Below are 12,445 nucleotides of genomic sequence, written 5' to 3'. Positions count from 1 at the left end.
TGTGGCCGAGCAGCTTTGTGAGCACCTGTTCTGCAAAGGGGGCACCACTCAGGAGAGGGGTCTGATCAGGGGTCTGGGCACCTTCTCTAGGAGGTGCTGTACCCGGAAGGGGAGAGTGGCTTCTCCAACGAAGCCTCATCTCTCTCCTTCATCCCATGCTCCTCCCCCACCCCAGCAATGCAACCCTGAACCTGGCCTGTACGTGGGATCCACGTTCAGTGCAGGCAGAGTCTGGGTGGCAGTCCCCCCGGTCCCCGGGCAGCTGCGTGTGTGCCATGAGTGCAGTGGACCCAGCGGCTGGGAGGAGAGGTGAGTGCAGTCGTGGTTGTGGTGTCAGGTGGGAGCTCTGGACCGCTCCCCGTGCTGGGCTGGGGCAGACCTGGAACGGAGAGGGGCTGCCACGCACTGGGGGAGGCCCAGACCAGGAGTCACCTCCAGCTTCCGGGGGCCCAGTGCTTGCTCTGGGCTCAGCCGGTACTAAGGCTGCGGGCTTTCAATCCTGGAATATGTTTTGAGGCTCCCACACCTCCCAGAACTTGTTCTTGCTACTCCCATTTCACAGATGGGAAATCTGAGGCCCAAGAGATACAGGACCTTGTCCAGGGACAGCTGGCCCGTGACCACAGAGGCTGGGTTGGACATCAGGTCTGTGTCCAAACCCCTTTCCTCTGCTTCCAGGAGGCCAAGGGTACTTGGAGGTCTGGGGCTTGCTGGCTGGGGTTTTAGCCCAGGCTGGCCCTCTTGAGCAAGTAAGGAGGAAAGGAGGTTTCCTGGGTAATAGGGTGTCTCCAGGCCTGTAGCTCTCCTGGGACCCCGCAGAGTATATTGACATCAGCTCGCAGTGTGGTCCAGCAACCTTGGAGCTGGTAGTAATTAAAGGGAGTCAAAGGTTAACCCTAGCCAGTTCTGCAGAAACAACACCTTCTTGGTATAAGGGTGTGTTTATGAGCATGGCAACGTGCCTTTGGCAACAAATGTGGTAGTGGCTGGCTGTGCCAGGTCCTGAGCTGACCTCTAACAAGCCCCTGGCCCCTGTTTGACCAGGTCACGGCAAAGTAAGGGTGTGGAAATTTTTAACTTGGTGAAACTTTCTGTTCACACTTGTTCTGCTAATTTGCTCGTTCATTTAGACATCTGTTCATTTCAATATTCGTCAGTTACCTACCACACATCAGGTGTTTCGTTCGGTGCTGGAGATACTGTGGGCCACAAGAAGTCCCTGCTTTCTTGGGTCCTATCATCTCGTGAGTACGGGAGACAGTGTGGTGTCCCTGCTACAGAGGAAATGAAACAGGGCGACCGGGTGGGACAGACTGAGGGAGTGGTTGGGTAATCTGGGACCCGGCGCCAGGAGGAAGCATGGAAGCGTGAGTGCCAGGATCCTTGAGGGGTGGCTGGGGAGAGCAGCCTGGGCTTGGGTCCCAGCAATGATTCCAGATCCCCCCAACATTTATACTGTAATCAACCCCCCTGACGAGGACTCAGATGTGAAACTGCTGGCACTGACCTTGCCTCCTCCTCCGTCCTCAAACGGGCTTGGGGTGCAGATGGGGGCGTGTGAGCTAAGATTCTTACCTTTGGGGAGGGGAGGGTGTGTTTAGGAAGTCTGGTGGGGCCTCGGGGGTCAGCCGGGACCTCTTCAGTTCAGTGGCCGTCCAGCTCTGCTCCATGTAGGGTTCAGTCCTTAGTGCTATGCTTTCTGGCCACAGAACAGGCTGAAAAAGTGTTTTATCAATGACGGCTGCCACCTCAATGTAAATAATTTTTAAGGGGATAGTTTACTTTTTTTTTTTTTGTAGTGAGTCATTGAAATCCAGCGTATGGGCCCCACAGACAGCGCTCCTCAGCGCAAACTAGCCGCATTGCAAGTGCTCCATGGCCACGTGAGGCTGCGGCCACCTCACCAGACGGGACACGGCGGGGCTGGTGCAGTCCACCGTCTTCGGGAGGGGCATCTGGAGGCCGGAGGGAGGCAGGGGACTGGCCATACTGGTGGTTTCAAGCTCCAGTTCCTGCAGGGCCTTCAGCTTTGGCTCCCTGGGGCTAGATTCATTGGCCCCTGGGTGGGAGGTATGAGGAGGGAATCGTGCCCGGGAGCCTGGCACCGGTCGACGGCCACACCGGCTTTTTTCTTTATTTATTGTGGGCATGAACCTGTACTGTTGACTCCCCACCCCGTCACTACATTGAAGCTCTTTTACCCAGCGAATGGAATTCAAAGCTCCTGCCCCACCCCGGCCAGTTCCAGAAGTATGATTTTCATGTGGTCCTCGGTGGTGTCTTGTGACTGGCGGCTGGAAAAGCGGAGAATACAGTGTTTCTCTGCAGGAGGCTGCGGGCCGGGGCTGTTGGAGACGCCTGTTGGGGGTGGAGGGTACCCTGTGGGCCCCCAGGGTGGGGAGCAGAGAACCTTCCTGCCCTGCAGGTGGAAGCCTCTGCAGCCCCTTTCCTCCGAGCTTGGCTGGCTGGACAGATGCCCCGTCTGCCCACTGGTGGGCCTTGAGGCAGTTGGTCAGTTACTCTGCCCTCTGCCGCTTCACAAGAGCCCGGGGCCAAGGCCAGCTCCCTCCCTACTGGGCCGGCGGAGATCAGATCACGCTGTGCTGTTCAGGCTGTGTCTAGCCAGCGGCCAGGCCAGAGGGGCTGGAGTGGGTATCTGACCTATTGCTACCACCTCTTCCCCTCTCGCTCTGCCTGCTCTGTGGCCGTGTAGTTCCCGATGAGTAAATTAATTCAACAAACTTGTGTCGAGAGCCTGCTGTGTGCCAGTCACTGTTCTAGACATTGGTGATACAGCATCGAACAAAACAACAGCAAAAGTTCTTTGCAAGCCAGGGAGGGGGATCTGAAATATGAGGTGTAGGGGGGACTTTTGACCAGAGGTGGAGAAGATGAGTGGAGAGCTGAGTGGGTAGCTACCAAGCCTGTGTCTAGGGGAAAAGCATTCCAGGCTGAAGGAACAGCCAGAGCGGAGGGAGAGGGCCTCGCCCAGTCAAGAACAGTGAGGCCCGTTTGAGTAGAGCAGACTAAATGAGGGAAATGGGGAAGGAGGGCGGAGAAGTGCTGGTGGGGAGATCACGTGCATTCTTACAGGTCAGAGCAAAAGGCTTGGCCTTTCCCTCTGAGTAGATGGGCGCCATGGAGGGTTTCTGAGCTGAGGAGAGGGGATACGGATGGTCCATTCTGGAGAATCGCCGTTAGCTGACTCCACCCAAGAGCGGCTGATCATAACACGGTGCGACTCCAGTGGCCTGTGTCCTCACCTTGCCTTACCTCGCAGTTGTATTAGTTACATTAAATTCACCGTCCAGCTCAAGCCCCCCCCCCTGGAATAACGGCAGAGGACTCGAAGCTGAGAGGAATCGCTGTGGGTTAGCTGGCACTGTCAAGATTCACACGCCTCATGGACACATGGCGGGAGATCCCCGAGAGGAGATGTTTGCAAGCAGCTGTGGTAGCACAGCCCTGCTCTTTGGTTCCAGAGAGTAGCCACACAAGCTCAGGGCCCGGGGGACCTGGCTGACCAGCTGAGGGCTGTTGGTTCCCTGCCAGCAAAGCGGCACGGCCGTGAGAAAGCGAACGTGGTCTTTGCCAGCATTCGTGGAAGTCTGGTGTCCAGATGGAGGGCACTAGTAATCCCGTGAATACAGCTGCGGGCTTTGAAGACATGCTGGAGGGCTTCCAGGGGAGCCAGGCGATGCGGGGGCCGGAGACTGTGTCTCACGAGGCAGCCTGCCTGAGAAGGGGCGCAGGAGGCACCTCTTAGCTATCAGAAGGCTTTGAAGGACTTGGCTGTGACGGAGGGCAGCTTCCTCCTGTTGCCCCAGAGGGCTGCAGGTGGGCCCTGCGAGGATCTTGGCGTCTTCGCAGGATGGTTTAGGGGCGGTGGAGGGCAGGAGTTGGGAGCGCGCCTCTGGAGCTAAGCTGCTCACTAGCTCGGCGACCCCGGGCAAGTTGCTGACCCTTTTTGCACCTCACTTCCCTGTCTCCACAATGGAGGTAATAATAGTGTTTAACTCATAGGGTTGAGATCATACTTGGACAGCCCTTAAAAGTACCTTGCAGAGTAGCTCTCAACATGTGGTAATGTCTGGCGACATTTGGTTGTCAGAACTGGAGAGCGGGGGTCATACTGGCCTCTAGTGGGCAGTGGTCACCGTGCTGGTAACCATCCAGTGGTGCACAGGACAGCCTCCACAGCGATGACTCACCTGGTCCCCAAAGCAATGGCAGTGAGGTTGGCACCCCCCTGGTGTTGCACATTGTAAGTGCACAATACATTTCAGGATCAGTAAGGGATATAATACAGTTTTAGTCTCATCGTATTACTTGTGTGTCAGATGTTTATAAAACATCTGCTATGTTCTAGGCACTGTAATAGAGTCTGAAGATATAATGCAGGCCTGGACCACAGAGGTCATAGTCTCATGGGCAAGATACGAAAACACAATAATGTAATATAAAATTATATTATGTGATAAAGCATCTTCTCTAAGTGCTCTGGTAGACTCTTGGTATAAACAAGCTTCCAATTTCAGAGGTCAGAGGATAGTGGGCAAGCCATGAAATTAGTAATTATATAATACAAAAAGTTTACTACCTATTAGGTGCTAAAATCAAGATATAAACGATTTTTTGTGGAAAGAAAAACATTGCTTAGAAATGTCAGAAAACACTTCGTAGAGGAGGGGCCGGTGCTGCAGAAGGAGTGAGATTGTTGAGGCTAACTGGGGCTGCGGAGGGTCTTCCTGCTGGAGGAAAGCCCGTGCAGAGGTGGGGTTGTGGAAGAAGGCGGCACCTGCAGCGCACGTGGCAGGAGCTCCGAGATGCACATGCAGGGCTTGGGGCCTGGGACTGAAGCGCCCTGGTTGCCTCTAAAAAGCTTTGAGTTTTCACTGAAGGAATGGGGAGGGATTGAAGCAGGAGGGTGGTTTGATCCAAACTGTTTCTGAGAAAGATACCGTGTTGGCAGTTCTGAGGAAGAGGCTTGAGTGAGGAAAGACTTGTGGCGAAGAGACCAGTTAGGAGGCAGATAAATTGGGGTGAGATCTAGAATCCACCTGTGGCTCAAGAAGGGGAGATGCAGGCTGCTTTCCAAAGTACTTCTGAGGCTCTAGACTGTGTGGCCTTCATGCTGCGCTGAGCTTTATCAAGCTTTACATCCCAGTGCCGCCTATAATGGCGAGCGTTTAGTGGGAGTTCAGCAAGCGTTTGCTGGAACGAGGAACTGGGGGTAGAGTGGGTAGCGTTTCGCAGGGATGGTGTGAAGGCGAAGGAGATGTTGGGCGGATGAGCTGATGAGAATGTGGGGTGTGGGGGAGCGGGGAGATGCGGGCCCAGTTGTGGACGTGTTACATGTGAGAGTTTAAGATCATCCAGGGAGGAGGAGCAGTAGAAAATCAGAAATATTAGGACAGGATCTGGGAGAGAAATTACAGAGCTGAAAAAGAGCTTGAATCATCAGGGTTTGAGTAGTAGTTAAGCCTCCAAAAATGAATGAACCTGGTCTGTGAAAACAAGCAGAGGGAGAACAGAGGCTCAAGGGCAGCTCCCTGGAGAACGCCAGCACTTAAAGGAAGTGGAGACAGTTTGGAGGAAGCCTGGAGAGAGTCTTGACCTGGAAGCATCGGCCTATTAGCTATTAGTAGCAAAGGCTTCAGAGTATGGGTAGAGTGAAAATAGATCTTTTTCAGGTTTGACCATTAGGAGGCCACTGAAGGCTTCGGCAAGAGCGATGTCAGCATAAAGACAAGGGTGGGGATCAGGGGTGGAGTGGGGGTAGAGGATTGAGTGGGAAGTGAGGATGTAGCACAGATTAAGGAGTGTGACCACTGGAGCTCAAGATGGAGATGCAGAGGTAGCTTGAGGAGGAGGCAGAGGCAGAGAGGGGGTTTGTTTTGTTTTGGGTACAGGGAGACTTGACTATGTTTCTGAGTCAAAGGGAGTGGAGGAGGGGGGAGAGGTGGAAGCAGCAAGGCAGAGGGGACCACTGGTTGGGAACGATGCTGGAAAGGTGGGCGGGGACCCACCCAGTATCCGGGTGGGGCAGGAGCTGCAGGTGGGTCTAGAGGTGGCAGGCAGGCAGCTCCGGGTTTTCCCCCCAGAACTGAGGGACGGTGACATTGATTGCGGCTTCTGCCCCACTGGTTTTCCCATCGCCCTTCTCAGGAACATTAAGCCACAGCCCTTTGATGGGCCCAAGGGCTTGGAGGGGCCTGGCGTCATGCCATGTCCGTGGGTGATGCCCAGTTCTGTTCATCTTGGTACAGCGTGTACCCACTGAGTACTCGCTGTGTGAGGCTTTGAGTGCCAGGCAGCAGGAGGCTTCTGTTCTTCACCCCGTCCTCCAGTTCTGCCCCTTGGCGACTCCGTGGCAGGGCTCGGCAGCCTCACTGCCGCGGGGGACACCGTGGTTCTTAGCAGAGCACCAGGAGGGCACACAGCCTTCCTGCCCTGGGGTCAGCTTTACCTAGCGGGTCGGGTGAGCCAGTCTCCTGGGCAGCTGGTGGCAGGCAGAGGTTGCTGCACCTTGGACATGAGTGGATCAGATTTCTGTTCTCCTGCCCAGGTACCCTGCTGTGACTTTTCTTCAGTCCTTTTGTCCCCAGGGGCTGTCAGTGATATGGGACAGCTGCTGGGAGAAGACTCCCACTTGTCCCGAGGCAGCAGCCAGCCCAAGAAGCCCGTGCTCCTGGAATCCTGGGGGCTGAGCCATCCTCTTGGCTTGGCCAGTAAGGGGAGGGGGCGGGTGGGTGGATGACATCCCTGGGGGTCTCTCGGAGCAGACCCCAGGACTAGCCAGTCTGCTTAGCACAAGACCAGCACAGTTTAGGAGGGAAGTGCAGAACTTTACTGGGGAAGAGGTCAAAAAAGAGTAGTTGTCTTGTTGCTCAGGACCCATCACCTCCGGCCACCAAAGTTCTCCTTCACTGAGGACAGCTGAGTCCTTGACTTCCGGTTACTGCAGAGCACGTTCTCTGTAGTGTTCTCCATTTTGGTTGCATGTTAGAACCACCAGAAAGGTGAGCTTTTTTTGTTTGGTTGGTTTTTTACTGGCCAATGCCTGGGCCCCATGCCCAACCAATTAGATAAGACTTGGAAAGTGGGGTCTAGACGTCAGTAAATGCCTCAGCTTCTCAGATGATTGCCTTGTGCCCCGAGTGCTGTGACCTACTGATACAGGGAGATGGAGTACAATGGACTGAATCCTGATCAGAAAGGAGGACTGAGAGCGCGGAGGGCGGGAGAGGATGCAGTTCATAATGTAAAGAAATGTGAGAGCCTGAAGGATCTTGTTGAGAGCTTTGCAGCTCTCAGTGCGGTCCCAGCCTAGCAGCAGGGCACCACCTGGGAGCCGGTTAGAATGTGGACCCACGACACTCACTGAGTCAGAACGTACACATCAAAGATTGAGAACCGTGCTTTCGCCGTTATCCGGACCAGTGGTTCTCAACCTTGGCTGGGTTAGAATCGCCCCTGGGTGCTTGAACAAATTCCAGTGCCAGGCCAGACCACTTAAGTCAGAATTTCCAGTTATGGGACCCAGATACTGCAATCCTCCTGTTCAGCCAAGGTCAAGGACGTCCATCTTGACAAGTGCTTCTCAAGCTTGAATGTGCCTGTGAACCATCAGGGGATCTTAGGCAAATGCAGTTTCTGATTTGTGCATCGGGAGGGGCCTGGGGTGATACATTTCTAATAAGGTCCCTGGCGTGGCTCAGGCTGCTGATCTGATAAATATGTTTGCGTCACAAGCATTTATTAGGCCAAATTCCCAGTTTTACAGCTGAAGAAACTGAGGGTCAGAGAGGGAAAAGTGACTCCCCCAAGATAACCCAACATGTTATTCATTCAATACTTGCTGAGCACTGGCTGTGTGTCAGGCAGTGTGCTAGATGCTAGAATAAGACAGACCCGATTCCTACCCTCACAGGGCTTATATGCAGCGGGGGAGACAGACAGAGAGCAAGTAACTAAACGAATTACAGATCAGGAGAAGCGTGTGAAGGGGATAACGTGGTAGGGCATGACTTGGCAGTTGTCGTGGGTAGGTCGGGAAGGCAGGCCACCCTCGGAAAAGCAGTAGGTCTTGACTTTCACTGGGGTCTGCTGATTACAACTCTAGAGCTTTTCTTTACTGGACAGGACCATCCCCCATTCCCACTGGGATTCAGAGATGGGCCCTCCTGACCCTACTGAAAACATCTGGCTCTGGTCCCCACCCCTATCCCTTTCCCCCACCCGGCTTTCTCTTTCCCTCAACACTCTCATTCTTGGGTATTAGTGGACTCAGGGTGGAGCCTGGGGAGTGCCCCCTGGGAGCAGAGCATCGACTCCATGACAGGACAGTGTTCAGGATAATGGATTTATGATTTCTAACAAAAACCAGACCGTCCAGATGCGGTCCCCCACCACTGAGAAATAATTTGAGATTTTTCATTTCTCCCCAAAAGAGCACAGACACTAGGGCTTCCCTCCCTTTCCTGATCCTTCAAAAGAATCACGTGGGCAGCTTGTAAAAATGCCCATCCCAGCTCCCACCCCAGCTGGCCGAAGCTATCCCAGGAAAGGGCCCTGGAATCTGTGTTTAGTATGTGGCCCATCTGATTCCTACAGCCCAGATCATTGGGGAAGATGTCATGGAGAGGAGAAACTGGCGCTCTGCGTGCATCCCGTGCCTCTTTGTGTGGCTGTGAAAGCTGCAGAAATTTCTTCCCGGTGACTCAGAAGCATGGTCCTTGGCTGGCTTTGTGACTAGAGGGACCTCACTGTTTATGTGCATGTAGCAACTCACCCCTCCCACAGGCCTGTCCTTACCTTGCCAGCCTCTGCCCTTACCTGAAAGGGTCTCCCTTCTCTCCTCTGACCAACCAGACCCTTCTCACTCTCCGTGCTCCTATTCAAACAGCCTGCCTCCATTGAGTTTCCCCCATGTACCTGGTGGTGATGGCTTGGACACTGTTTGTACTCAGCCAGAGTCTAGAAGGGCTGCAAGAGGGCTTGCGGACCATCTGATGGTCCCAGAGTCACCCCAGGGCATGGCCCGAGCAGATCTGTTCGGGTGGAATAGTGAGAGATTGATGATAGAGGGGTGAACGGTGGCCAGAACCAAGGGAATGCCTTGGATGTGGAGAAAAGATAAACTTCAGTTGTGTAAAATGTGAATCACGCCCTTGTACAGTTAGCTTAACTTTCATGTAGAAAATGGGTGGAGGTACATCCGTTTCCTGGAGCTGGCCCTTCTGAGGTCCAAGTGAGGGAGAGGACACAGTGAGGGGAACCGTGCCGGGGAAGCTGTGGTAGGCTGGTCTGGCCTGGGACGGAATTCGTGAAGGGTGGGACTCGGTTTCCCTTTCTGGGGCGTAGGCCCCACCTGGACCGCTGGTGCTGCCTTTGAGGGGTTAGGGAGATGTCCAGGGTGAGGAGGGCCGCTCCCCGGATGGCCGCCCTGGAAGCAGCTTTGTGCTTTCTGGAGGCAGGAAGAGGCAGGCTGTGGGTGTGCCCTGCTCCGGGGTCTAGGCGAGAGTGTTTGTGGCGCTGACCAGACACCTGTGACTCCTTCCTCCTAGGTGGCCCGAGGCAGCCGGGATGACAGCTCTCCCCAGGAACCCTGGCACCTGAGAAACATGATCAGCAAGTCCCGTGAGTATTCTCCAGGGGCTCCCCACCCTGAGGGGTGAGCTCCCCAGAAGCAGTGGTAAACGTCATCCTGGGACCCGCAGGGGGTTGTGGAGGGACTGACACGGAGCCAGGGGCCCCTGTCTTCATCTTGAAGGACAGCAGAAACACTCGGGTCCGAGCCCTGAGCCAGAGAACTAAGGCCAGGCGAGGGCCTGCTTTGAGCCGGCCTTGCAGGGGCCCCAGCTGGGGCAGCTGAGAAGGTGGCCTGGGGCGGTGCCTGCCTGTTGCTGCTTCCAGCTCTTCTGTGCGTTCGCCCTGCAGGCTGGAAACTCCTGGCCACGCTGGCTCTGGTCCTGGCCGTCATGGTTTGGTACTCCATCTCCCGAGAAGACAGGTACACTGAGCTGTGAGTCCATCTCTCGTGTCCTTCTGTGGGTTCCTCTTGGGAAGCGGGCTCGGGGATGGAGCACGTGAGGTGGGGACCTAGTGGGGCGACAGGGGGGTTCAGAGAGCCAGGGCATGACCTCTCCCGTACGCTACAGCCCAGAATCCTCTGTGAGGGGAGTTGGTGGGTTTTGGGGAGTAGGGCCTGGGATGACTCCCCGGGGCCCTCACCCAGGGAGTTCAGGAGAAGGAAGAGCTGGGTTTGCAATGATTTGGTTTCAGAGTGGGACTTGGGCTGACACCGTTCCAGCCTGCAAGTCGCTCTCCAGGGCCCTGGGGCCGACGTGCCCTGGGAGGAGGTGGAGGCTTCCTGGGAAGCTGGCCCCCCGGGGCCCGGGAGGTCTGACTGGAGCGCCTGCCTCTCTCCTTTTCTGTCTCCAGCTTTTATTTTCCCATCCCAGGGAAGAAGGAGCCATGCCTCCAGGGTGAGGCGGAGAGGATGGCCTCCAAGCTCTTCGGCAAGTACGTGAGGATGCGGGGTGGGGGGTGGGCCTGGGTGCCGGCTGGATGGAGGGAACCGTGCTGGCGGACACGGGTCAGGTGCAGCCTGTGAGGGAGGGAGAGGCCTTGGTGCGTATACGTAATGTGAGTCAGGGGTCTGACCCAGTTTCTGGCACGAAGACTAATCTCTTTCTCATCCCTACCCTGCCTTCACCTCGGCGCAGCTACTCCCGAGAACAGCCCGTCTTCCTGCAGCTTAAGGATTATTTCTGGGTCAAGACGCCATCTGCCTATGAGCTGCCCTACGGGACCAAGGGGAGTGGTAAGTATCCGCCTGGTCAGGTGGGAACGGTGGCCTCACCTTGGCCACGCTGCTTCTCGTTTTTTGCTGTCCGTGGTCCCAGCGCCCAGGTTTTCAGCCAGGCCTGGATCCTGGGGTCAGGGCAGGGAGGGCTGGCGGCCTTTGGGGAGCTAGCTGTTGTCCTCAGCCCCTTCCGTTGCGGTTCTTTTGTAGAAGACCTGCTCCTCCGGGTGCTGGCCATCACCAGCTACTCCGTTCCAGAGAGCATCCAGAGGTAAGAGACCCTCCTTCCTGCCCCAGTGTGGAACAGTCATGGTCCAGCACCTGCCGATGAGCCTGCCTGTCTCCAGGGGAGGCGGGCACGCCAGTCCCCACGGCAACTGAGCCTGGGCATCAGGCTGCCGGAGTGGGCAGAGGCTGCTGAGGGTATTGCTGTGGTAACAGGCAGGCCTGGGCAGCAGTCGGGGGCTCCGAGATGGGATTGCTTCTTGGTACTCCCCAGGCATCTTCCCTCCTCCCCTCTGTCTCCCGTGCTCTGCTCAGTTTCCTCTCCCTTGAAAGCCCAGGGCCGCAGGGTCGGCATGACCAGAAGCAGGACTCCTTGGAGATGCCTGGTCCATGGGGCCCAGGGGCTGAGGGGCTGAGGGGGCCTGGGCAGACTGGGCCAGGAGAGTGAAGCGGGGCAGGAGCGGGGGCTCCTTCTGGGTCTCACCACCCTGTTCCCGTGGCAGCCTCAAGTGCCGCCGCTGCGTGGTGGTGGGGAACGGGCATCGGCTGCGCAACAGCTCTCTGGGAGAGGCCATCAACAAGTACGACGTGGTCATCAGGTCTGTAGGACCGCCCTTCCCTCTTCTGTTTGGGGGGCAACGGTAAACAGACCCGGGGGGCTCTAGGTGACGGGCACCCTGCCCCTGCCTCCCAGGTTAAACAGCGCGCCAGTGGCTGGCTACGAGCGTGACGTGGGCTCGAAGACCACCTTGCGTCTCTTCTACCCTGAATCCGCCCACTTCAACCCCAAAGTGGAGGACAACCCTGACACGCTCCTTGTCATGGTCGCTTTCAAGGCCATGGACTTCCACTGGATTGAGAGCATCCTGAGTGACAAGAAGCGCGTACGTGGAGAGACTGGCGGGGGTGAGGTCGCAGCCTGGGGATGGGGACGCCGCCCGGGTCAGGCCCTGCCGCTCCATCACATGTGCCCCACGGTCCTCAGGAGTCAGGCAGCAGCCGCGAAGGGCACCCCAAGCTCGAGGCTGCTTGGGACAGAGAAGCTGCCAAAATATGTTTGCCAGTGAGAAGCTTGGCAGCAGAGGGGCCAGTTGGTAGTCGTCTCCAGGTGGAGGCGGGTTAGAACAGTCGAGATCTCTGTCCTTCTAGGTGGACTCCAGAAAGTCCGCTCTGTCTCTTTGCCATCCGGTTGACTGCTGAACTGTCCATTTTCTGCCATGTGTTTAGCCAGCCCCTCCTACCTGCATGCCTATACTTGGAAGTGGGCAATGGTTGGAGCCCATACTCTCCATACCATGTCACCTGGCCTCCCCTGGGGGGTGCCCCGCTCCCCTCTCTCCCTCCTCCTCTCTTCCGGTCTCCTCTCCCACCTCTGGTGTAGGCCTCCACGTCCCCCCCCCCTCACCCCGC

At 56.4% G+C, this 12,445-nt stretch overlaps 1 protein-coding gene across 8 annotated transcripts in view; it reads left to right on the top strand.

Annotated features, from left to right (window-relative positions):
- The window catches only part of ST3GAL4 (ST3 beta-galactoside alpha-2,3-sialyltransferase 4), a 32,982-nt gene that overhangs the window by 15,744 nt on the left and 4,793 nt on the right, over positions 1 to 12,445 (top strand). For 4 of the 8 annotated variants that reach the window (XM_036860531.1, XM_036860528.1, XM_036860534.1 and 1 more), the window contains 7 exons: positions 9,570 to 9,642; positions 9,943 to 10,027; positions 10,447 to 10,527; positions 10,731 to 10,828; positions 11,021 to 11,081; positions 11,539 to 11,634; positions 11,730 to 11,919. In XM_036860531.1, coding sequence (XP_036716426.1) covers positions 9,627 to 9,642; positions 9,943 to 10,027; positions 10,447 to 10,527; positions 10,731 to 10,828; positions 11,021 to 11,081; positions 11,539 to 11,634; positions 11,730 to 11,919 — 627 coding nt within the window. In that variant the 5' untranslated portion in view covers positions 9,570 to 9,626. Of the gene's footprint in view, positions 1 to 235; positions 310 to 1,130; positions 1,245 to 9,569; positions 9,643 to 9,942; positions 10,028 to 10,446; positions 10,528 to 10,730; positions 10,829 to 11,020; positions 11,082 to 11,538; positions 11,635 to 11,729; positions 11,920 to 12,445 lie in introns of those variants that run through there. The other 4 variants (XM_036860535.1, XM_036860530.1, XM_036860533.1 and 1 more) reach the window with 3 other exon arrangements.

The sequence above is a fragment of the Balaenoptera musculus genome, chromosome 8, assembly GCF_009873245.2.
Source record: "Balaenoptera musculus isolate JJ_BM4_2016_0621 chromosome 8, mBalMus1.pri.v3, whole genome shotgun sequence".
Classification (NCBI taxonomy): Eukaryota; Metazoa; Chordata; class Mammalia; order Artiodactyla; family Balaenopteridae; genus Balaenoptera; species Balaenoptera musculus.
This window is presented reverse-complemented; position numbering and strand designations above follow the sequence as displayed.